At 38.3% G+C, this 25,634-nt stretch overlaps 2 protein-coding genes and 1 long non-coding RNA gene across 7 annotated transcripts; 1 reads left to right on the top strand and 2 right to left on the bottom strand.

The window, feature by feature from the left end:
• Positions 1 to 19: 19 nt before the first annotated feature.
• Positions 20 to 25,491, top strand: LOC113677668 (uncharacterized). Of its 4 annotated transcripts, none has more exons than XM_089212819.1 (20): positions 20 to 218; positions 2,743 to 2,779; positions 3,076 to 3,163; positions 13,266 to 13,337; positions 13,966 to 14,211; positions 14,449 to 14,763; positions 15,489 to 15,854; positions 16,591 to 16,752; positions 17,027 to 17,233; positions 17,786 to 18,172; positions 18,690 to 18,833; positions 19,355 to 19,516; positions 19,937 to 20,330; positions 20,849 to 21,054; positions 21,622 to 21,661; positions 22,220 to 22,291; positions 22,703 to 22,772; positions 23,683 to 23,778; positions 24,081 to 24,287; positions 25,004 to 25,491. In XM_089212819.1, the coding sequence occupies exons 2-20, from the start codon at positions 2,747 to 2,749 to the stop codon at positions 25,175 to 25,177; spliced, it is 3,441 nt and encodes a 1,146-aa protein (XP_089068945.1). In that variant the 5' UTR covers positions 20 to 218; positions 2,743 to 2,746; the 3' UTR covers positions 25,178 to 25,491. The 4 variants fall into 4 exon arrangements, with proteins under 4 accessions (XP_089068945.1, XP_089068941.1, XP_089068942.1 ...); XM_089212815.1 differs by having other exon boundaries at positions 44 to 273; XM_089212816.1 differs by having other exon boundaries at positions 44 to 273; positions 21,637 to 21,661.
• LOC149042307 (52 kDa repressor of the inhibitor of the protein kinase-like) lies at positions 5,440 to 6,730 on the bottom strand. 2 transcript variants are annotated; one of them, XM_089212840.1, is made up of 2 exons: positions 6,467 to 6,730; positions 5,440 to 6,028 (listed from the first exon to the last, which is right to left on the bottom strand). In XM_089212840.1, the coding sequence occupies exons 1-2, from the start codon at positions 6,594 to 6,596 to the stop codon at positions 5,595 to 5,597; spliced, it is 564 nt and encodes a 187-aa protein (XP_089068966.1). In that variant the 5' UTR covers positions 6,597 to 6,730; the 3' UTR covers positions 5,440 to 5,594. The 2 variants fall into 2 exon arrangements, with proteins under 2 accessions (XP_089068966.1, XP_089068965.1); XM_089212839.1 differs by having other exon boundaries at positions 5,440 to 6,250.
• On the bottom strand, positions 7,374 to 11,844 carry LOC113677678 (uncharacterized). Its single transcript, XR_003446810.2, has 3 exons — positions 11,727 to 11,844; positions 11,114 to 11,598; positions 7,374 to 10,168 (listed from the first exon to the last, which is right to left on the bottom strand). It is a non-coding gene; the product is annotated as an uncharacterized LOC113677678 (long non-coding RNA).
• Positions 25,492 to 25,634: the final 143 nt, after the last annotated feature.

The following is a 25,634-nucleotide window of genomic DNA, read 5'->3' on the forward strand; positions in this document are numbered from 1 at the left end:
CCTTCGCATCTGTCCAAGCATACCCCGCGGCCTTCACGATGACAGCTTTCCCCGAAATAAGGTCATCCATCGCATCTTAAGTAACACTTATTAGTGAGACACGAGAAGAACTCGTAGGCAAACAATGTGGACACATTACTCGTCGGTTCGGTTTTGTTAAAAAAAAAAAGAAGACATGGAAAAGTCAACGATGCAATAAAGGACGACACACACAAGCTGTGGGTTTATTATCCTCTTCAATTTAATGTGTAGTCCATATCTTGTAGATGACAGGTAGGCTTGTGAGAGAAGAATTCATTCCCAGTGTTCTCCCTTATTTCAAGCATGACAGGTAAAATAAATTTTCAAACCGGCAAAGCAATCCTTTTACCTGTTGAATTTCAAAAATTCCAAGCCATTTTAAACGGTAATAAGGGGTACTCCAGGCGGTAAATGTTATCGGTTACCGCCCGAAAAGGAGAACACTGGAATCATTCCACTTTGGACTCGAAGCTTCTAACCCAGGTAATAACAGAATAGATATGGACAATGAAGGAGCTTGCAGTTGTGAACAAAGAAAGACGAAAAAAAAAATTAAAGCTACTTTTCTCATCTTGTTTTTCCCAAATCGTGGCAAAAGCTGAACGATGAGCAGGAGTTAACATGTATTGAACAGAAAATCTGTGTAACTTCTAGGATTTTCTGGTCGTAAAAACACCTCACTCTGTGAAATGCAAAAATTCCCAGCGCACCAAACAGAGTGCAAAACTTATCAACAATGAGTCGTAATCTGTTTTTAAACTCGTGAATCAGCAATTTTTTACGTCGGAATTAAAAGCACTCCTTGTTCTTTACCCGACCCGACCCGACCCAGACCTCTCTAGCTTTTTCGTTTATCTGCTACTATCGCGCTACTGTTTCGCTCCGTTTTACTAACTGAATTCCTGGAATAAGCTACAATTTATTGGTAAAAACGGTTGATAAAACCATTTTACGAGCATTTTTCTTGTATATTTAAGACAAGATGGCTAATCATCTATTCTTACTTACAGTATTTACGATGCCGCAGTGCATCTGTTGCAAAAAATACAGCCAATTGGATGCTTCTCCAAAGAAGCACTTAAAGATGTTGTCATGAACGATCTTATCAGAAACTAGGCTCATATCATGAACTCATTATAGAACTTTTTCACAATTATACTACTGAGTTTGAACATCTTGTGCAAACTGACACCTTTTGCAGCAATTGTATGTCGGCGCAAAACTGAAATATTTCGTGCAACTTCAGGGCGACGGAGATCCTTTACTCTGTGTGTGTTCCTTGCAAAGAGTTTCTATAGAAGTGAAGTAAATTTTTATTCAAACTACTTATTAACATCTTGAGGTGAGTGAGAGCAGCCAAGTTGTTTCTCGAGTTGAAAAACAAACTGACGTTAATTTTTGCTACCAGATGCGTCAAATATGAAGACTTTTATTCTTTCTCTTACACACAACTCAAACACACCGTTATCATCTCAGTTTTATACCTCGCATTAGGCATTATGATGCAGGTAAGACTCGAAATTACGGAATTCAGAATAAATTTGTTCATGTCTAATGCATACATGCAGACCGACAGCGAAGGAAATTTATTGCAAAATATATGACTGCGCTGATGCAGTCCTGCAAGTTTTGTCTTGCGATTGAATCTTCTTTCAATTTTGTGAACTTTAGTTAAGGGATATTAGTTCGATAGTCTTCTAAATATTATGAAGGTTTTCGTATTGCAACTTACACATACGTAAAAGTGATACCAGAAGCTGTCTCAGGTTAAAATATGATCTCATCTTCAGCCAAGATCGGCCTCTAATATATAAAAAAATTCAAAACTAGTTCTGTTGGACAGAATACGAACTCGAATGGGTCAATGATTCACTGTTCAAAGTTATCATCTCGTTTCAGACAAAATCCACACTTTCTTGGTGACTGGAAAAACAATCCATGTTTCTTAAAACGGCAAAAGTTGTCTTAGTGAAACTTTTTAAAAATCCTTAGAACCATTGAAAAATAGAGAAACAGAAAATCGATACGAGCAGCTGCTATTGATTCGAGGAATAAAATGATCTCGTTTGATGTTTATACTTCTAGTTTTTATAATCATTTTTCGATTGGGTATACGAAATTTTAAGACGCCTTCAAGTGTGACAAAATGTTCTCTAGAATATTTCCAGATAAACTTTTCAAGGATCTATCAGATACATTGAATATTCAAAACTCAGGAAAATTATGCGTGTTATTTATCTTAAAGAACCAGCTGTCCATAGATATTAACAGGAAGAAAAATTAATCAAGGTATATAAGGCGTATAGTTAAAGTGCACATTAAAAAATACGTTACATTGGGTGCATAATCTTCATTTTGTATTCAGCTTAAATTTCGCCCAAAATGCTTGAAATTAAAAACAAATTTAGATACCTGTGACTGTATGCACTAGACTGGCTTTCATTAATATTGCCAAGTTTCGAACTGCCTATAAATAGAAATAAAAACTGACACCACTTATATTTGTTAGAGAATCGATATAAGCCGAAGAGGGCTATCAATATTGCAGGCTCTCGCGTATTCCTACTTCACTGAACGAACAATTTTATTTCTTTCAATTCCGACTCGAATCTTTACCGAAGCTTGGTTTAACTAAGATGGAGATAACATCTTCAAGGAACATCTGGTTCAATCCTAGTGTCAGTTCATTGAGTAGTACTCCTCTTTCCTCCAATTCTTTAGGAAAATGAAGACTGAAGGGAACATGATCTTGATTTTTGTGAGTATCGAGTTGAATCTGGAAATTTTATTGGTTCAAGACATAACTCATAGAAAAACAGAAGAGGAGAGTTCTCTCTTACTCAAAGAGGATCATGACTCAGCCCGTAGCGGCAAGCTTTATGCAGGGAATCACTCAGGCTCTCTCTCCTCTCCATGAACTTGTGGTGACTCAGGGCAGCTTATGTATTTATCACCAGCCAACTAGGTGACAAAAGGATGTTTCTGTTGTCTTACATGTTTTCTCTTGTAACGTCCGAGCAATACTAACATATGACGTCATTTCTTCTTCTTCAGCTGATTGGCACAATATGTACTGACATGGTATTTACTCATGAACCAGGAAGAGGCCACCATGGCCGTCATCGTCCCCAGGGAGGGGGAGGTAAGAAATGTTTTCTTCTAAATTAAAGTGGCTAGGACATGCGCAGAGCTGAGTCATCGTTATAACATCATTGATTTTTAATTCTTTATTATGTAATTCACAAAGGTAAGTGGAGCTGCACAATTTTTACATTTTTTTATGCTGTGTATAGTTAAACCAAAGGGATGGAAGTCTGATAATAACATTTGGCATCGATCTAAGCAAGCTGCTGATACATTGCTCCATGAAAAAAATATGCTTCCATCAATCTGTATCAAGAAACGTAACACAACTTCCACGAAAGATGATAAACTTTCAGTTAATTAATCTCGAGATTTTGAACAAAGAATTATGAACAATTAAGCAACAATCGACTGCAGTTTGTATTCAAATATTTCGTATGTAATTATTTATGTAAAAGTTGGCAACACTTAAAAGTTGCTTGAGAGAGGAAATTATTTCTTAGGCAATTAAAAAAAGGAGTTTTCCAGTCATTAAGAAAATAACTTGGTTTCTGCTACGAAAGTGATGCATTATAACTTTGCGAGAGTTAAGTGATAAGAATTAATATCAGCATTAGTGTATCAGCTAGAAAGTTACAATTATAAACTATACAAGCATTTCGCATAAGAACAGCTTTAGATCGTCGTAGTTATCAACACCTGATACATATTTGGTTATTAGTTAGTTATTAGTGATTGATATATTAATAATAACTGAAAAGTATCAGTATGAGCTTGCATGTTATCAATTGATATTAAAAATGTAAGTTGTGTTGCGACATTTTTTTTTCAAGTTTCTTGCCGGAGGGGGGTGCCATTTACGTTTTTATGCATCAGTAGTATTAAGATAAGAATTAGGTTTAAAGTAATAACACCAAAATATCAACAACGATTGAACAGTATTAGAAGATATGTATAAGTAGGCATGATTGGTATGTGATAACCTCTTAGTTATAAACATCAATGAAATACCGAGTGAGCTTTCGCGCGAAAACTTGATATCTTCACACGTGAAGATAACATGTTATCTTCACACATGAAAATAGAACTGTTGCTATGGTAACATAAAAATCGCGCCTTTCGATGCAGTGCCTTTGATTTAGAATTTCATTGGTGTTCATAAAAAATATTTTTTAAACACTCGAAGAGGAATTTCGTACATCCGCGCGACCATGTAATATCCTTTATATTAGTTTACAAATTGATTTAATAATGGTTACACGATTGATATTCTTGATCTTCTTTGATATATTTTGTATGTTATCATTATTATCATTATTATCAATGTTATGTTAATTTATAAAGCATTTTTCAACTTCCAATTTTTGTTAGCTTTATTGACGGTACCATGTTCAGTTCAGGGGTGGATCCAGGATTTTGAGTGAGTAGTTTCCACCCGAGGACCCACTCCTGCTAGGGGGGTTCGGGGGCATGCCCCCCCGAGAAAATTTGAAATTTGGAGCTCTCTAAAGGCCATTTCATGCATTTTTAGAAAATTTAATTGCCCCCAAAAGACTAAAAAAGCATGTAATCAAAAAGGCAAAAAACATTTATTTTTCTTGAAAGTACTACAGGAAACACTCTGATCTACAAATATTCCACCTTTAGCTACTGTGCAAACCAGTGTATATAGTGTTTTCAGGAAGGCCAAGTCATCACCAAGACTTTTCACACTGGAAAACATCACCTCCCAGTCAGGAAAATCAAGATGTGGAGAAAAAAAAACCAACCAAGTGTTAGTGTTTTTGATAACAAAAGAAAAACAAGCACAATTGATGATATAGTTTAAAGATTGATAATAAAAATCTACTTGCCTTTTTCATCCTTGGGACCACAGGCTTACCATCCATAAAGCCCTTCTCTCTCTCAAATTTCTTCTGTGTTGTGCTCCTATAATGAATGAAATGAATGAAAGCCAGGCTCAATAAATCCAAATGTTTAGCAACACTAAAAACAACACTTCCTGAGCTGGCTTTTATTCATTTCATTTATAGGAGCACAACACAGAAAAGAATTTGAGAGAGAGAGAAGGGCTTTATGGATGGTTAGCCTGTGTTGGGAGCTGGAATTCAAAAAATAAAACAATTATTAGAAAAATATAAATTATAAGAATCATAAAATGATATACAAATTGAAGTAAAATAATAATTTGAAATAATACTAGCCTTTCTTCATCCTTGGGAATTGCTGTGAAGCTGGTTGAGTTCAGTGAAAATGTTTGTTAACCATTTAAGCTTAACATGAAAACCCAATGTCAATGTCAATGGAAAATCATCACAAGTAAAACAAAATAGAAAATAACCTTGAAATGAGTTGAAAAAAGTTATACAGTCACCAGTTTGAGCTTCTGTACTGTTCTCCATCAGTTTAAGGATTATGAGACTTAAAGGCCATAACCCAGACAGAACATAACTCACAAGTACTCTAGAAACAGCTGGTGCAAAAAATTATTACAAAATGTTTGCCATTCTCATTCTCCTAGGATGTAACTCAGCAAATAAATCTATTATACGTTCAAGGTCAAAATCCATGTCTCTGTGGGCATGCATCAGTGCCAATCCATTCAGTCTGTCCTGGGTCATTGTATTTCTCAAATAGTTCTTAAGATTCCGAAGGGATGATATAGATCTCTCACAAGATGCAGATGAAATTGGAATTGTGATCAGGACTTTCAGCATGGAATAGATGTTGACATATGCATCTTTGTCATTATCCTTCAGTGTAGCCTCCAAACTGTCAGGAATAATATCTCCTCTGTTATCCCTCCCCTTCCACAATCTCTCCCATAACAAAAGCTCTGCCTGTAATCCTGCATAATTTGGTATGTCCTGTCTGTAATGGTTACAAAATTCCAAAACATTGGCCTTCCAGGCAGGGTCAGTAGCTAGTAAAACAGAGGGAATAATCGAAATACCTTTATAGCAAACAAATACATCATCCTGGAATCTGGTGTTTAGTTGCTGGAGTACATGGTTAAGAAAAACTCTAGTGAGATTGATCTTGAAATATCCCTCAGGAGTTGCAGCAGGAGCATTATTTCTATGCATTTGTCTCTGGGCTATCCTTGGCATTTCTGGCTGGACTGCTACTTGTCTTGCAATGGTCACTGCTTCCTGGTGGAGATTATGATGTCTGTTATCAATGTCAGTGCTCATGTCTTTAGCGTTTCGCCCACACTGAACTCCAAAACAAACACAAGCTAAACAAAATGCTCCATCGAAATATTTGGAGTAAGCTAGCCATGGAAATCTTTTCAGCCAGCCCGAGACAAACTTACGAGATTTTCCATTTTCCATTGACACGGGGAAATAAAAAAGCTCACCTGGTTTCCACACGTTTTCGACGAACTCCAGCTTCTGATGCGGCGAGTAGTTGTGGATCTCGTCGAAAACTAGGCCAATGTCGAAGGGAGAACAATCCTCCCTCCGACAAACAGGATCTCCGCGAGTCATAACACTAGTATTTTTTAAACGTTTAACAGTAAATTCCGTCGTTAACCCCTGAGCAAGTTCAAAAGTACTTGTATTGTAGGAGCAACGAAAGAGACCCGCTGGGGGAGGAACTGCCCTTTTTATACTTTGTCAGTAGTTTCCAAGCTAGTTTCCAAACACAACTAGCCAATCAGAAGAGTGTTTTGAGTGAGTTCCGATGACGAAATCTTTGCTAGCCAATCGTGAGGGGTTTTGACTGTGTTCCGCCTGTTATTGTCACCAAATAACAAGGACTTACACCCACCGGTTGCGTAAAGATTGGCTCCACGAACATTTTCCGACGGCTTTCGACGGTTTCCGAGGTGTAATCGAAGCTCGAAAGGCCAGCGCGTGATCCGGAGCGCTCCCGAACGCCTCATGACCGCAATTATAACGAAATTAGTCATTCTAAACCTATTTTCTTTAATAAATAAGTTTAAAACAGGAAGATGGTTTATTTCTGGAAGACGTTTAGTGATTTCCACAAAAGTATCAGTAGTTTCCAAAGGGAAATTAGAGTGTTTTCCAAAAGTACTTTTATCAACATTTAACTAGGTCGGAAAAAATTTGAGTGAGTTCCGGAAATCAGGTAAACTACCCTGGATCCACCCCTGCAGTTAGTATCAAAATTAAGCCATGAAGCTAAATATGAAATCGGAACTGGTTACAAAATGTTATTGAAATCGATGATGGCGTTTGTCTCTTGTCTTAGGATGATGATTATTGTTTTATTAATTCCAAAATCAGCAGCATCTACCATTAGATCACATTCTTTAATCAAAAATAGAACTGTTTAGTACATTACTTAGGTGACTGTCACAGTCACACTGTCAACACTCTCAAAAGCTTTAGCATGAAATTAACGTTTTCTCAAAGATTAGTCGGTACTTTTTATTATTATTGTCAATTAGCTTGGTTTTTAGCTTCTTACGGGTTTCTTCATCATTAACATTCTTATGATCATTAGTAATTAGCATTTATAATGTATGCTTTGCTTTATGAATTGCAATCAAAGAACTATTCGAGGATATCATGAAAATGTTAAAAAGTGATGTGTGCGTTAGTATTATCACAAATGAAGTACCTGTTATTTCAGTAGTGGGATATGACAACGTGACTCATAAATGTTAAGATTAGAGCATTGAAAATAATCCCATTATTTCTCGTCAAATATTATCACAAATGAAGTACCCCTTATTTTAGTAGTGGAATGTGATAACTTGATTCAAACATGTTAAGATTATAGCATTGAATGAATCTTATTACTTCTCTTGTGAGAATAGGACTAGGTGTCGTTCAGTATCGCATACAATTATTGTGACAATGACAAGGTTGATAGCCTTGCAGCAATGTGAGGATGCAAAATGTTTTCGAATAGACGTCGTGTCAGGCATTTTATTAAGAAAGCATTTCCTAAATAGTGATGTTAGAATTAATGATGTTATTTCTAGATATAAATCACTACCGCTTTTAAAATAAGCATCGCGTCACGTGAAATCCAATGAGCCAATGATAATTAAAGTAAACGAGCTGAAGCGCGGGAAAAGTTAGCACCATGTCAATTTCATTATACTTTTGCATATGATTGGTTGAGAGGATCGCGCGAGTTTTCAAGAACAATCATAAAGAAAAGGGTAGCAAATGCGATGAGATCTTGGGTAATGTTTGGCAACTTTGCATTAAATTAGTTTTCAGATAAAGAATTAGTATCGCAGTTAAAATGGCTGTTAGTATTAGCATGGAAACGTAAGCGTTAGAAGCAAGGCTGTTAGCACCAGTATCAGAATTAAGAGGTGGAGTCATGCTAGTAAATCAATTGTTAGTAGCACAAGCATTAATATCGGAGTTACTGTCAGAGTCGAACTTTGTTATTAGATATGGAATTAGCAATTGCAGCTAGAAGAAATAGAGCGGAGCAAGAGTATAGCGTTTAAAAAATTGTTACGTTTCAGAATTAAAGCAAAATTATTCAAGTTAGTCAGGCTAAGTAATATTATGATTAGGGTTAGTCTTGAAACATCTGATTGTAAGGTGCTGATATTACATATGTATCGACATTAAGCTTTGCCTTTCATTTGTAGACAACTTGGATTACTCTGTGTCGATATGATTGGTATTACTGTGGTGTTAAGTTCAGCGGTATTAAAAGCTTTCTTTAGTTTTTGTCTTATTGACTGGTTGAGCAGTATTCCAGTAAGCATTAGTAGCATTTTAGATCCTGACATGATATTAGCTAAATGAGGGATACCAAGATTAGAAAACGTGGATGAAAGTAATTAGGAATATTTGGTTTCAAATTAATGACTAAAGACAAACTTGTCTTTCTGGTGCAAAGCTTTCAAAGAAGTGAATGTTAGCTCCCGAGTAATTTCGAGTATTCCTACTTTTAAAAGCACGTCTGCCTACATGAATGACGCATATTGAATTACGCTTGGTAATCATGTGGACTCCTATCTATGTGAATGACATGTCACAGAGCATTTACTTATTAGACTCGCGAAGAAAATCAGATATTGCCAGATAATAGTTTGAAGTATCAAAACTCCTTATGGCAAGCTCGTTAGTATTGGTTTCCTCAGCTGAATTCAAATCTGAAAATGAAGCAACATTATTTCTAAATGCATGGTCGAATTTGAGCAAAATCATTACTGATTGTGTTATGAGGCACTTGGTACGAAATACTTAGCAATTTTGTGCTATGGAGTTAGATGAGTTTGGATATCAGCATGTAATTAAGTGTAATGTGCCCGCAGTTATTTGGAAGTTTACATGGAATGTGTGCCCATGTTAAAAAACAAAGTGTTAGTACAACTTGTTATGGTTATTTGTGATGCTTAATTGTTGATTTTGCGACATCTGCAGTGTTAGTGGCGAACATCTGAGTTATCCTTTCTGGTACGTGATCAGGTAATTTGTGAAGAACCGTGTTAGTCTGTGATTTGGTAGCAGGAAAAGTGGTTTAGATTTAGCTTCTCTCATGTGATTATTGAGTGTGCTCAGCCAGCTACTCTTTGGGTCATGTCATGTTCAGTAAAGAGCCCTTGATTACTGTCGCAGGCAGAGGTTGAGTGTGTTGTCAAGTTATCATTAGTAAACAAGTTGTTGCCCATCTTTTCAAACCATTCTTAGAGCTTGGCGAGGCTATGAGCCAGTAAAGAGCTTTTCGATTGAATGTCGTGAGACCAGGACCAGAGAAATCACATCGATCAGTCAGAATAAAGGATAATATCCCAATTAGCCAATAGCAACCCAAACCAAAACCATGGAAACTGCTTCAAACGCGGGAAAACGCTAATGACCAAGTCGGGATTGGTTTTAGTTTTTCATCCGATTGGTTGGAAATTGGGCGCGAGTTTTTTTTAGCCCAATCACAGAGCGTAGTGAGGTAAACCAAAACAATTCATAATTACTTCCAACACACAATCGAAATTGCTCTGAGATGCAGGTATCGTTACGTTTACTCTGAAATGTGAACTGAAGTCCTCTTCTTAGCACTGCATGGACATGATATCTTGCTCTGTCAATTCCAGTTGTGAAATAGCGTTGAGGTTTTTCTATCAAAAATAAGTGTAACAGACTCAAAAGGTAAATCATTATTTAAATGAATAGAGGAATAAGAATCCCTTATAACTATAAGGGAATGATTAGAAATTATAAAGTTGAAAAGTAATCATAGCCTAAACTTTTGAATTCTCTCGAGTTATTCTTATGACAGAAAAACTCGTAAAAATGCTGCACTGATTTGTGTCCTTTTTTTTTTTTGGTGTGTGGACGCCATTTGTTGAATTGTGAATGGAGTGGTTTTTGAGATTGATGAAACTAATCTATTGGCATTAAACGAGAAGATGTATCATACAATAGAATGCTTTTTGATTGAGTATTGTCAAGGTAAAGCCAAAGTAATCCCTAAAGCCAAACAAGGAAAGGAAAATACCTTGCAGAGCCAATCAGAACTCAAAGTAAAGCAAGCAAACTACCTAAAGCGCGAGGGAAACGCGGGAGACAAAGTCGTGATTGATTTTAGTTTTGCATCTGATTTGATGAAAGAATGACGCGAATCTTTCCGAAAAAATCACATAGCGAAGTAAAGCCAAACCAAAGCAATCAGGGATTACTTTTGAGTCATAAAAAAGGACTCGCCCTATATAAAATCTTCATCATTTTTGATTTGTTAATTTTAATTACAAACCCTCAAAGAGTGTAAACATATTCACTGATGTTAGTGTTGCGATGTTATATTTCATCGGGCTAATATTTTATTTCGAGCTTTCTTTGGAAAGGTTCTTTTAAAGAAATGATTTGGGTTTTATGCTGTTGTGTTACGCAAGACGTGTGTGACGGTTAGATGTCTTTGTACTAACTGAGGTCTAAGTGCTTTTTTAGGACAACCCAACTGCGAAGTTTGATGCTTCTTCAACGCCAACATGAATAAAATTCAACTAAAATTTCATTGTACCTTCTTAAAAGGCATCAGCTCGTGATTTTTATATACCACTCACCTTTTGATGAACGCATCATATGTCAAACAAGGATTCTAGCTTGTGAACCTTCACCTGCTGTTTGAGTTTAACGCCTTGTTAACTGCCAACAAAGTGTCACAGCATTTTTGAATTCCCCTCCGGTGGTTGCCCATTGTAGTTTTACTCGTTGTTTAACAATAAGCCGATGAACATAAAGATTTACTTCGTACAGTTTTTCAGGCTTGCCTCACACACACTGGGACAGGCTTTGCTGAGTGATATCATACTTATGGTACAGCTTTATCGATCTTTCTTTCTCTCATTTTCGGTCGTGGCTCCACTGTGCTCTGTTGAAGTTCACTTATTGTACATTTGAATAAAACGGAAAATTTGTTCTTATCCGCCATTGCCGCTTTTTTGGCTAAAACAGAATGAGTCTTCCTGCTTCTTCAGAGGAAATATGAACCCTCTTCTTCTCTGCTTGATATTGTTAGGCAGACAAAACCGTCTCTGAAATGAGCAATCTGCGCGCAGTAAACAAGGAAAATTAGAAGAGATTGAAATTAACCTACCTAACCCTAAGCAATTTTATGATAATAAATGATATAATTATGTAATTGTCAAAGGTAGAAAAATATCACATTTCACAAACCTGGTTTTAGGTTGATATTGGTCGAGACCGGCCCTTGCTGGCACAGCATGAACGCTTGGTGGAAGAATGACACACTCACCGCAATGTCAATTGATTTTACGGAAAAGTTAAAATAGCGTGAGACCGGATGAAATCATTTTCGTTGCTGCGTTTTGATTGGCTAGAATTTCGAGTTGTTGATGTAATAAACTATTCATGCATGGTTTTATGGATGACTCGGTTGAAATGGCAGCGACCTATTAAGACAAACATAACAGGTCATTCAGCTCTGTGGGTACCGACGCAATCCCGGTACCTGTTTTTGTTAAGTGGCTGTGTCGCAAAAATACACTGGAAATTTTTTATGTGTGACAATACTCTGACTCTTGCCAATCATTAAAAACAGAGGGCAGTGTGTTCTATCAATTATCTTTTCTTCCGCGCGGATTTCTGAAACACTTGTGTGGGATAGCTATTTCGCAGCAGGTGTGGAGCATGGAGTGGTTGGTTTACTTGACACATGCTAACGCAAACAACTGACTGAACAAAATAAATATCTGGATGTAAAGCCTGGAATTCAAAACAAAACCTATTTGTAATTTTTCTTACAGGTAAAATCAAATATCACAAGTTTACAGTCTATTTTTTCCAAGAAATTTATAAGAAAATTTGTCCACAGAAATGGACTGAAGTGTTTGGCAAATGAATGACCTAAGACTTCTCAAGGGCCATTAGATATCATAAGCCACTTATGTTTAGGCGGCTTATTTGAAAATATGTGTTCACCCCGGAAGTGTAAACATTGGATACAATGATGCCATTCTTTTTTTAAAGATGGCACAAATAATTTTGTTTTCTATAGTTGGAAATTAAGCACTTATGGAAAATAACCGGAAACATTATCAGTAAGACTTAAATTGCCTTTGGACAAGAGTCAATCTTCTCAGCGGATAGAGGACGAGATCGTCAGAATACATATTTGAAGGCTTAAAGAAGCTAATCTTACGGAAAATTCCGTTCATCCAAAATATCTTTTTATTTCAAATTCATAGCCTAAGGATTGATCTAATTTCGTTAAAACTACGTTCTTCTTATAGATTTCGGTCTTTGTACTGATCTTAGCAAAGAGAATTGATCGGTTCATTATAATTTTAAAAAATATTCAACAGTTAACAATTTCCTTTAGGACTTAACGCGTCACAAGTCTCTTTGAGTAGATAATGTGAAAAGAATGAAATTATGATCGTAATAACGCTAAAGCGTCAGCTTTTTTCTACTCGTTTTATCTTATTACTTAATCCTATTAGAAATGCGAAAAAGGTACCTTGTCGACTCGTTTATTAAGAAGTAGCTTTTTTTCATGTTATTGTGATTGAAAATTCATAATCCCCACCCTTATGAACCTCCCATCGCCTCAAAGAACCGGGCCTTATTTTCACTTCTGTTCACGCTACTGTGATCAATACTGCAAAGTTGCCTTTAATATTCACATATATGATCTTCATATATCCACAATCAGTTACTCATAAAACAACATAAACTCTCTTTGGTCCACTCTAGGGAGACCTCATCACAGGCCCCCCAGTGAGAGGCCCTCAGGGCCCTCAGGGAATCTCATAAAGAGAGGAACCGGTGAGTAACTTAAGCCTATCTTGAGTGTTTTTGTAAACAAACCAGCGAGGGCATTTTTTTTTTAGGCACCAGTCATTTTTATCGCCTGAGGGGGAGGGTCCAAGGACTTTAGGGGATCGCATGGTTTTGATTCCGAGGGGGAATCAGTCATCACCAACAAAGTATAAAGGGAGACTGTAGAAAGTTGACTGCCAATTAACTGCCAAGAAAGAGGGGGGGGGGAAGTGAGCAAATGAATGTTACAGAGCCTTGTGGGGATCACGTACATCTTATCATAACCCACCAAAATCATTCGACCCTCCCCCCCCCCCCCACCTCCCTCTGGGCGATTAACAATGACCGATCCCTATGTGTGTTTATTCAACGACTATCGAGATCACTGTCCTTTATCAAACGAGGTGTGTATTTTGTTTACACCTAATATACATCTTTTAAAAGTGCTAACTGTAACCGATCGCTACAGTAAGCGCCCATGCAGCTTCCTATTTATCTGCCTTGCTTTATTTGGAGAGTTGATACCTCAAAAATTGCATGGTCCTCGTTTATCAACACCGTTTGTTACAACATGACCAATGCTCACGATGAGTCCATCTTGCCGTGGACATGTTGGTTTTTTTTCATATTCCAGAAGGAGAAATTCCCAGGTGTCTTCTGGAAGATGCATCATCCATTCTAAGTGCCCGATTAAGCGCAAAAGCCAATGTTTCCAGAAAAAGCAACTTCGCTGCGTTCTTTGCTCGCTGCAAAAGGGACGGAAGTTTCAAGTGTTATCAGGAGTGGCCGGCAGTTGGTTTATCATGGCAATCAGATCATCAAGGCCGCGTAATGGAGAACACCTTGACAAGGGGAAAGAGTAATTGTTCGCGCGAACAAGGTATTACTGATTTGCCAACGTTTCGGATGTTTAGACCCGAGCCAACCTCATTAACCCTATAACCCCTAAGAGTGACCAGCATCTAATTTCTCCTTACAATATCACCCCTGAATCAAACATTAAGGTTAGGAGAATAAAGGAAATGATCACCAACTAAAGAAGCTCTTGATTGTTGAACAAATTCTCCTTGTCAGCACGAAAGCAAGTGGACAAAATGTTAAAACTGGATTTATTTAGATTTCAGGTTAGCCTTGGTGTGTACTCATGGCTCTAGAATGTTGCGATGCAGGCGAGGAACCATTCTTTACTTTATGGACATCAAAGCAAATCACGTCCAAGCCCCCAACCATAAGTGTAGTCGTCATAGAGAAAACCATGGCAACAACACAGTGGCACGTAATCGTCTTTGTAACGTGACGAAGATGATCGAAGAATTACGCAGCCGTTGCCAAGGGAGAAAGGATTGCTGGATAAAACTAAGTAGAAGCCTCATTGGGAAAGCTTGCACAAGGGAGGTGGCATTCTTACGGGTGAACTACACTTGTGAACAAAGTAAGGATCCTATAAGTCTTGTCTTAAGTTGGCTCGATACCGTTTTCGCCTGTTGAAAGGTTAGATGACTTTTTCCATTGGAATTCTCATCTAATCAGTATCTTCCTCCATCATTTGAGTAGTTTCAAAATTGAGTGTCGAAAATAATCCTGCGTTGCTTTGGTTTCGCTTTACCTCGCTGATTGGTCCAGAAACCTCGCTCCCTGATTGGTCCAGAAAACTCGCGCTACTCTCTCAACAGTCAAAATGGAAAACTAAAATCAATCATGCCTTGGTCACCCGCGTTTTCCCGCGCTTTAGGAAGTTTGGTCATTTTCATTTTGATTTTCATTGTATCTTAAGGTATTTTCTTTTCTTAAGTGTCGGGTTTAAAAACACCAAAATATGAGACTATTAATTATTAATTTTCGTGATTACTTTGGTTTTGATTTTACGACGCCCAATCGAAATGTGCTCTAATTATTCGTCTCCCATTTTAATGCTTTTAAATCCTTTTTAAACCAGCCAAAATTATGGAAAAGACTTCTAAAAATAAAATGTTGGGTGAAAAATCGAGAATTTAATCTTATGTTAACATGGATGATTTTGACTTTGGTAACTAACAAGCCCTATCATGTGACTTCATTGTATCGAATTTTAGACATAAATCTGGGAGCTTATAGTAGTTCACCCAACATGTATACGAACCAGTGCAATATCTTATTTTCTCTACATTTGCTATAAAGGAGTAAATGATTTGGTTGAAAATCCTGAGAGACCAGACCATCTAACGTATTCGGATCACCTTGACAAGCTGTGCCCTGAGACTCATGACGAAGAAACAGATGATGTCAGTGGTGATGATGATAGTAACGCATATGATGACTACGTTAATGATGTTGATGATGGCTGGAGTGATAATGATGACGATGAGAACTACCCCACTGGATATGACGAAGACATTCATGATATTCTTGACGATGAGATGGCTCAGATCAACGGTTTCCTGTTCAAGCTGTTTGAGCACAAGAGCGGAAAAGATCACCGCCCGCGGTATAACTGGATCAAACAACCTGACTTGTACAACGAATTCAAATTTAATTTTTCTTCAGGTAAGACCAGTTTACAACTTTAACATAACGTAAACTTGGAGGAAGACGTTTGTCGTCTTGCTACTAACGTGGGACAAGGAAAAAATTCTGAGTCCCTATGTGGAATCGAACTTCAGACCTTTGGATTCCGCGCTGCAATGCTTTACCACTGAGCCACAGAGACTCTATGGTGAGCGAGGTCTATTAGGAAATCGAAGTCCATATGACACGCGTCCTACATACTGCTAGGATCAACTATGTCGATAGCGTCATGTCCTCACGGGGAATTGGAATTTTTTTTTTGTCCCACGCTCGTGACAAGACGAGAAAAAAAATTTCTTTATTTCTTTACCGGGCTCAAAACTTACTATCTTTCCTATTCTATTTATAACACAAACGTGCATATCAACATTTCAGTAAAGGGTTAGTTTAGGCCAAAATTTATAAAGAAATTTCACCCTTTATAGCTTCTGTTACTTACATTACGGAGAGGGAATATAAGAGGGAAAGTACCCGGCTCACCTCAGCGAAAATCTGTTAATCAAACAAGAGAGGTCTGAAAATGAAAAGCGGTATCTGCAAAAATATTTATCAAAGAATTTGAGCATATTAATGATGGAATGCTTTTTCCTTTGCTTTCATGTCTGAGGGAAAAAACCTATCCGAAGATTTTATTACTATTGTATATCTTTTTAATTTATATCTTTGTGGTATTTACCTACTTTTTATTCATTTATTTACTCATGTTATTTTTCAGTTTGCCCGGAGAATCAACCACTGCTGTCGAATTGCAACCAGAGACTGTGCAAGGATGTGAGGTGTGACAATCGGAGGAATGTAAGGTGCAGGGTAAACCCATGTGGTACTTGCAGACCCGAGTGTTACGACGTGGAAGGAAACAAAGTGCAGACTCCTCGAGGTAAGAATGAAAAGTGATTTAATTCTTAATAATCTTCAGTCAGGAGCTTGAGGTGTTATCCAGCTCTTTATTGGGAAATTTACGAAAAAAATTCGCCCAGCTTTCAATTAGTTGATGTATGAATACCCAGAAATTAGGTTTATCTACAATGTCACGATTTGCTCATGCGCAAGAAGAGGTCTGAAGATTTCAATTTCTGGTTAACACTGAAATTACCAAAAGCTGTTGTGCTATATATCATCCTTGTTAGAATGTTGTTTTTTTTTTTTTACAGCCTTAACAAAGTGCGAGTATCAGCGTAAAGAGATGCGCCACCAAAGTTTTCGTGGCCACGTTCCGAGATGCAAAGAAGACGGAAGCTTTGCTGAAATTCAGTGCTATCACGAGGTCAAGATATGTTGGTGTGTTGATAAAGAAGGAAGAGAGAGGAATGGTACGAGACAGAAAGGGGCCCCCTCAAACTGTAGCGCAGGGGGCCAAGGTGAGAGAAACAAAATCACTCTGTCTTTGAGTTTAGAAGGAAATTCCTAAAGCCACCGTCGTTATGTCATTTTGACAGATTGGCTTTTTAACTAAGGCTCGTTATCTTTGGACGCAGGCCAAGTAACAAGTACCAGGTCTATCGCGAAACGGGCTCAAGTTCGTCTCTTCGCCAGCCTCGACTTGATTTCCTCAAACCAGGTTTCCTGGCGGTTGTTTAAATATACTGAGCCAGTTCAAGATCTAACGAACATACCTGCCTCTCATATACTAGAGTGCTAACCCATCTCCTCCGAGAGTATGAGAAAGGTTAACGAAATTTATAAAGTGCATATATTCAGCTTAACAAAACAGAATTTCGAAGAAAAGTTTTAAGAATGTAGGCGCTTCGTCGGTGGAATAGATTTAACCGAACTGTAGCGCGTTCTACAGGTTTTCGTTTTACGAGTGAACGAAATATGTATGTATACCTGCGATCGAGTACGCAGAAGAATTAAAACTTAGCGCGATCATGCTATTTAGAGTGATCTGTTGTACTGCTGTATCGTTCTAGTCTTGTCACCTTGTCAAACAGCCCAGCTCAGCAACAGAGACCTCAAAAAACATCTCCGTGTGATGTCTAAGAGGTACGAAAGGACCGCAAAGACTTTAAGACTTAGAGCACAAAATGCGACCCAAAGGAGGCAGCAAAGGAATGAAAGCTGGCAAAATATTAGGCAGTGGTCGCAACGGGCAAGAACCTGCCGCAAGTTTGCGCGGGTAACTCGCCGGCACGCGGTGAATACAACTGTTCCGAACTGTGCTGCAGACGGAAGTTATGACAGCAAACAGTGTGCATGGTCTAGAAAATTCTGTTGGTGCGTTGACGAAAATGGGGGGCCAAGGGGAAAAAAGCAATTAAAGCGATATGAAAAACTCAACTGTTCCAGGACTGCAGCTGGTAAGAATGAGATAATTTACGATCGTTAGGTAGGGCTGAGTCTGCTTTTGAGCTGCCGGGATAGTACAGAGACCAATTTTTTCGATTGAAAACTACGTAGACAAAGGATGAAATAACATCTTTTTAGCTAGAATTCACAGTTTTCGTCTAAAACGAAAAAACACTCCGAGTAGAATCGACTATTCTATGCCAAAGTCTGGATGTTCCCTCACTGTTTCCACATTTTCTCATGAAATAAAGGCTCTCAAATTCGTTTGTCACTGACTTGAATTACTGGAATTCCCCTCTTTCAATTACTTGCGGAAATCAATTATCGTTCCTTATCATCCGTTGGTTGAATATGATTTCCCTTTTTCAATCCAAACATATTATAATTTTGGTGATATAAATTTGGTGTGAGAACAGAACCCCCGGCTGACATTTGTCGTAATTTTTTTACCCAAAGAGTAATTTCTTTTTGATCGAGTTTGTAAGCGGCTAAATTGGATCGATTCAAAGCCAGCCTTTTCTGTTATAGACAAACCAGGTATGTGCCCTGTTATGCCAACGTCCGCCGCCTACAGGTGTAAATCCCAATGTGCGACTGACGCGGACTGTGAAGGGGAACACAAATGCTGCATGATGGGATGTGGGAGGAGGTGTGTTCCTCCGAACGAACCAGGTAAGAAACAGGCACGGTGGTGTATCTTTTAATTTTTATCATTTTCAGTTTCCTTCGCAAATGAAAGAAAGAAGAAGCTAAAATGACAGCAACAAGGTTCAAACCCCAAACTGGACTATTACTCAGGGTCATAAAATAACTGGGAAGAATTTGCTGCCATTGCTTTGAAATCGACAAATGAATAGACATTCTGGTCTTCTCGGAATGTAGGCCCCCGTCTCCTGTCCCTTCTCCGTACTAGTTAACAAGGGACGTTAAAAAAGAACCCACATACTTCCCGTAAAGAGTAGGGAACATGGCTCCCGGTGTTGTGATCTGGCCTCGTTATTGTTTAATTTAGTCCGCCATTTAAACCAGCATTGAGCTGAATTGGAGCAGCCTATCTAAATATCCCAAATACATACATGTAACAAACGAAGTGAGGAACCCCACCCTCATACTTGAAGCCCCCAAAAAATTATTACAATTATAATTACATCGATCTAATAAGAGAGACAAAAATTTTCTTTGTTTAATTGCAGTGTGCCCTAAGGACAAGCCTTTCAAACTGTGCATCTATGACAAATGCCTCTCATCCCCAGGCTGTTTCAATCATCCCACAGCTTATTGTCGAATGAATTATTGTGGAGGATGTGTCGCTGAATATTTTGATAAACAAAATCGAAAAGTAGACTGCAGTAATGGTAAAGAAAGGTCTTTAATACTTCAAATTATTTTGATGCATATCACGATTCTCCATGACTTTACAGTCCTCATCATAATGATGATAATTCCAGCCATCTTTTCAGATGGTGTGACATATTTACTTTAGACATTGCCAATCGAGCGAGTGGCTTAATGGCTCAGTTGATGGTACCACTCGACCATCATCGGAAAAGTTCCAAACTTTTCGAAGCTTGAGTTTTCTTGGGCTTTATATTCTGCCTTTTCTGCAATTGCAGACCAAAATGCTTCTTAAAATTTTTTCGTTTAGACAAAATTGAACTGGAATTCGACCGTTATCAAATTTACGATCATCAAAATTGACTGATGTCCCTGACGGTACTCAAAACAGAATATTATAATAATTCCTGAGTGAGGTATTTGTACACGTATGTTCGTAGGAACTCAGTGCCAAATTCAGCGACATTCGGCCTCAGAAGTGTACAAGAAGAAGTTTTTCGGAGTCTTTGGTACTCTGCCAGTGGTCATTCCAGGATCTCAAGTTGAAGATTACGGTCCAGGTAGCGTAGGAGGACAGGATGAAAATGGTGGTAGCCAAACCGGCATTAATGTTGGCAACCCAGGTATACAGAATGGATTTCGAAATGGCGCCTTGGGATCAAGTGGATCACGTGGTTCACGTGGTCCATGTGGATTCAGTGGTTCAAGTGGATCTAGTGGAAGTAGAAGATTCAGAACCCGAAGAAGAGGGAAAGGATCCATCAATGGATTTCGCAAAGGAGATCAATCTGGACAGGAAAGACGTACAAGCAATAACAACGAAAACAATGGAAGGTAAATCTCCAGGACTCTACTGAAATCTTCCAACGATTTGATTGATGAGTCTCTATCGTTAATGCGCTGCCTTCGATGTCTTCTATCTCAAATGCAAATTGAAGTCCAGTACTTAATTCAACTAGAAAATGATGAGCTTTAGTCTTTATAGCCCAGAAGGCTGATACTTTCAGAGCTCATCCCAGTTTGCTCTTAGAAATTAAAGGATACACCTTAAGTCCATTGCAAGGGAAATCCTTGGCAATTCCTCAAGTCTCATTGACCTTTTGGTGGTGTCCCATTTATAAATGAGAGTAAAAGATGTTGTATGAGAACGCAATATAGTGATCCTGCCAGGCATCGAACCTGAAACTCTCTATCTCCAGTGTAGTTTGCTAACTATAGAACTTATTAGCAATTATCACTAGGTCATCGAATCTATCACAAAACACACAACAGACATGTAGAATCAGTAGCAGTGCCATAACTAACTATGGCCACTAACTGAGTTTGATTGAATGACCGATTGTCTCCTGCAGGGAGGAAGACCTTGGTGTGTTCATCCCTGTGTGTGATTCAAAGGATGGAGCGTTCATAACAGAACAGTGTAACACCACGGCTGGTGTATGTTGGTGTGTGGACGGAAATGGTCGAGAAATACTTAACACGCGCGAAAAGGTGGAAAGAGGAAAGAGAAACTGTGCAGCAGCTGTTATCAAGTTCAAAAGCGATGAAAAGAAAGGTGGTAAGTCTAGATCATTACCAGATAATGAATGGACAGATATCACAGTTCTTGGGTCGCCAACAGAGTATAGAGGAGGGGTAATTGTTCATGTTTGTTAGAACACCGCTATCTGTCTTTGATAGAGAAAGTGGTAAAGCTTATTCCGGCATTTAATTCTGATAGAGGTAGCATTTGTTGAGTCTAGTGCAATCTCAAGGTTCGAACTGTCTTAGAAATTTGTGATTCAAGTTATGACGTTTTAGTCACATGGTACCAAAAACTGTTTATAATGTTGGCGGTTTATCGGCTAATTTATTCCCAAAAATCCTACTCAAAAATATGACATATTACATGATACATTAAGCCAAGAGAATAAAAACTGAGTAAATTCTCTTGATTAAGCTCAATTTTTTATCTGTAGACACTTAAGAATGATCACTTTCAAGACTTCAGGGTATATGCTGGTCTCTGGAGAGTGGAGACATTTAAAAGATTGAAAAATACTTGCTATCTTAGCTCTGTATGTTTGAACTGAAATGAAATGCATTTCCGCTTGAATTCTAACGGTTTTTTTATCATGTTGTTAAGTCAAACGTGGAGAAGGAAAGAAGGGGCAGAATGAATTGAGGTAAATATTACAATCTTGATACAGACATTTCTCGTGTCGGGATGGAAAGAGGAGAGCGATATTCTTTGATAGTTAAGATAATCTCCTTCATTTTACATGACTATCTGGCGCAAATATGTCTGCGTTCACAGGGTAACCACAGAAAGCAAACCTCCAAAAACGTTGGTAGATTTTTGTAAACAAGCCCAAGAAATAACCCCGTAACAATGTCGATGCTGTAGACCCACACAGTATGTTTTATCACGAAAAATTTTGTAAGGGTGGACTTCATGAGGGCGGAATTTGATTGGGTAAACAACGTTATTCCCTTACTGTAAGGCTGTGAGCAAAATACAGGTTTTGATAGCGTGCATTATTTCATTGCGGTTTCCAAATTTATCACTCTTGATAAAGAATCCTTCAGAGATTCCGTAGGCTGTCAGGACTCTACGACTTAGAAAGGCCATTATCACGAATAATGTAAACCAAGGATTTCACAACAGGTTTGAATTGACAGCGTGATCATGGAATTTGATAGGGAGGTCCTTTAACACTTGTGCATGTTTGTATTCTTCACAGGGTGGCAAGAGTGACTTTAAGACTGGCGGGAGACTATGATGAAGTCGCTGCGAACAAAGAACGTTTTATCAGGTGCGGGCATTTAAAAACAAGCATACCAAATCAAAGCAAATGCAATCTCAGACAACTCTCCACACTTGCTTGAGAATTTTTTTTTAAGCGTCAGGGCTTGTAGAGTAAATGGGTGGAGCCCTTTTGATTAAAAGTGGTAGGTACCCATTCGTTCTGACGAAGGGCTAACGCTCGAAACGTCAGCTTTGAAACTCTTTGCGGTTGCCTATTTACGTTATAAGCTCAGTTGATGATAATAAATGACCCTGTTATACTCTCCCACCGAGACAGCACCACAGTTTCTTCAGAAACTCACCCCCTCTACGTAAGTCAAACTTCAATCATCATCTACATCTAGCCCTCAACGTAACTAGAAAGGATCTATTCTATACAAGATGTTTATTTGCATCTTGTTTTCCTGACCTTCCCTAGGTACGTAGAGGATGAAATTGTCAAGAAGTCTAATAATAGGATCAAGAAGAAGCAAATTCGGAATATCAAGGTAACTGAAATAACTACAATAACAATAGATAGCTTCAGCGTAAACTTAATGGAATTCTGAACGAATTCCCAGTTGTCTTCCTACAATCACAGAACGACACATGTTGCCATTCAGAAGTGTTTTACTTGGAGTTAGTAGTCTAAGCCACTATTAATTGGCCAGCATGAAAGCCACTGGGTCACCAAATTCCCTGGGCCGAGTTGTTCAAAGCACGATTAAGCTAACCGGGGATTAGTAACAATTCTTGATTTAGTTTTGAAACTGTACAGACAGTTTTAAAGTTTATATTTTTCCCTTCATTTTTGTATCACACCAAGGTAAAACCCTTCAAAACGTAAGCCCTAATATACACTTTATCGCACGAGAAATCAAGGACAAGTTAAAACCTCGATCCAAGGTTATCACTAACCGGGCACCTCTCGAAGAACTGGGCCCAATTCTTTGGGGATATTGAACTGAAGAGTGACAATCCCAAGGCCTTTATTACAGTAGCGTACTACATAAGAATAAATAAAAACAAACAAACAAACGATTTTAAAAAAAGAACAAATAAATAGAACAGAACAAAACACAATAAAAACGAAAGAAAGTAAATCTCAATATTTATGTCATTCATTAACTTCCTGACCAAAACAGAATTTTCCTACGGTATTAAAATACTTTCAAGCAGAAAGGTACTAAAAAGGGAAGATGGTTATCAATCAAACGGTATTGTTTGAATGCACAAGAACCTCCCTTAGCAAAGATTATGCGAAATTTAATGCCGAAAGTCGGGAAAAATGATGTTTAGACGTTGGGGGTGAAATGCGCTGAAATGGGGAAGTGATACCTTACGAGAGAGAATAAGACATTATTGAATATGCCTGAGTTACCAGAATGCTAATGTCAATTTTTTCGCTCGGGCGGTCAGCTCGAAAGGGGAGGCATCAAAGTGACATTCGAGATCGTCGAAGATAGTGAGTCTACGGCTACGCTGGATGAAATCTTGGCAACGTTGGAAAGTCATGTGAGTCAGTTTTAATCATCAGGCCATCACTTTCCTTGGTCTGTCTTTGCTTATTCTGTGGCTGCAACCTGATTCAGATTGATCAGTGATTTACGTTTCCTTGTTTCATGCCCCACTATCTATCCTGTTTGCTTTACTTTTCGACTTTCTCTTTGGAAACGTGAGCCAACTTTGGTTGCGATTCACCATGGCTATGACTAGGAGCTGTCATTGGCTTTATTACCAAGCTGCTTGCACATGGCGATTTTCATAGGCGATTACCTGTAAGTCCTAACGTTGCAACTTCGTTTTCTGTAAACCAGATTAGATCCAAGAATTTTGTGGTCAAGATGCAAGACAAAGAATACCCTTCGGATGGAGCCTTTCATGTTTCGTTGCATGTTCAGCGTGATGACGACCGAAAAGAGTCTGAACCCAAACGTTTGCTGGCGATGATAGACGCAGCTACTATCGGGGCCTTTAGTGGGATTATCCTTTTTGGAGCAGTGTTGTTCGTTTTGAAGCTCTGCGTAAGTATTGACCAGGACTCAGTTGTTCGAAGGCCGATTGGCGTTAACCTAGGGTTAAAATTTAATCCAGGTTTCTTTAAAAGCCTTTGAAGGGAAAATTTTCCCTATTGTTTTTAAAGATCCAATGATCAAATTACAAGAAAAAAGATTTAGACTGAATTTTATTTTAAAGTTTTCAGACCTGAAATCAAATTTCACACTAACCTGGGTTACCTTAACCTAGCTTTGAACATCACGGGCCAGGCGGTTAGTACTAATCCAGGAAAATTCGAGCTCTGTTTTGATTTTTAGTACAAAAGAGCGTATCCAAGGGCCGGATTTTGATGGTTGTATCTTGCTTCAAGGTGAAATTGATTGGAAAAAAAACACATAGGTAACAGACCTGTTTTGAAAGCTGCAAAGCCAAGTAAAAAATTTGCAAATCGCATAAGTTTGCATGTGGAGGCTCAGAACCGTTTCGTTATTTCCTACCACAATTTTTCTATCGCTCGATACTTCCACTAATTTCATTTCCTTGAAAAGAGTGTCAAGTTCCTTCGTGTCAGGGATTCGTTTATCCCGGCCTAGCAGATGGTGGAGAATTATGGCTAGTGATGCTCTTCTGAAGCTGTAATCTATTTCAGCTGATTGCGCCGCACTTTATCAGCTTTAATCTTAAAAGGAGTGTCAATTTTTGTTCCTTTTAATGACTGAATTTTATCTCTCATGAGATCTAGCTCCGAAGGAAGAAGAAAGACCCTGAGAACTGGCAAGACAAGGTTGAGGAGAAGCCTCCGGTGGAACAGTACGTCATGCCGGGGCCCGAGGCAGTGACGAATCTGCCTCCTAAGACTGGGCCTGAGCTGGAGACAGGGCTATCATCAAAGCCTGACTCTCAGGATCATGTTTGAACTAAGATGTCGAATTTTTCCTTTTGTAGCTTGCAACAGTAAAATGCAATGACTTTACTTGGTAAACAATTGAAGGCGTAGTGCTTTTCATAAGGCTTCGCATTAATGAGAAAGTTAAAGTTAGAATAGTTTAGAAAATTTCTAGCCATCTCGCCTGTGAGAGAGTTAAGGGAAGGAGAAGGGCCCTTCAGTATTGAGCTCCCTTCTGAAGGAAGAGTGGAGAGCGAGTTTTTTAAGCCGTTGTAGTTTTACCATTTACGCATGTAACCATTTGTTGATCACTCTGCTGATTAATAATAAACCTTTGATCGAAAGGAACTGTGTATTTTTTCAGGATTTCTTTTGTCTCCGTACATTCTATAAGTTTTCATTATTTTTTTTCAACTTTCTCTGAATTTTTCTAAGGGTTAGGTATCAGCCTTTTTAGGGTACCTGTAAAAGATATTTTCCGTTTATA

The sequence above is a fragment of the Pocillopora damicornis genome, chromosome 7, assembly GCF_964200805.1.
Source record: "Pocillopora damicornis chromosome 7, jaPocDami1.2, whole genome shotgun sequence".
Lineage (NCBI taxonomy): Eukaryota > Metazoa > Cnidaria > Anthozoa > Scleractinia > Pocilloporidae > Pocillopora > Pocillopora damicornis.

Bases quoted from the DNA above. Each gene is read 5' to 3' on its own strand.
- LOC149042307 (XM_089212839.1), bottom strand. From the start codon at position 6,596: ATGACTCGCGGAGATCCTGTTTGTCGGAGGGAGGATTGTTCTCCCTTC. The intron at 6,251-6,466 runs GTGAGCTTTTTT...ACCAGGAAGCAG, and splicing joins CGAAAACGTGTGGAAACCAG to TGACCATTGCAAGACAAGTA.
- LOC113677668 (XM_089212815.1), top strand. From the start codon at position 245: ATGTGTAGTCCATATCTTGTAGATGACAG. The intron at 14,212-14,448 runs GTATTACTGATT...GGATTTATTTAG, and splicing joins TAATTGTTCGCGCGAACAAG to ATTTCAGGTTAGCCTTGGTG. The intron at 19,517-19,936 runs GTAAAGAAAGGT...GTATGTTCGTAG, and splicing joins AAAAGTAGACTGCAGTAATG to GAACTCAGTGCCAAATTCAG.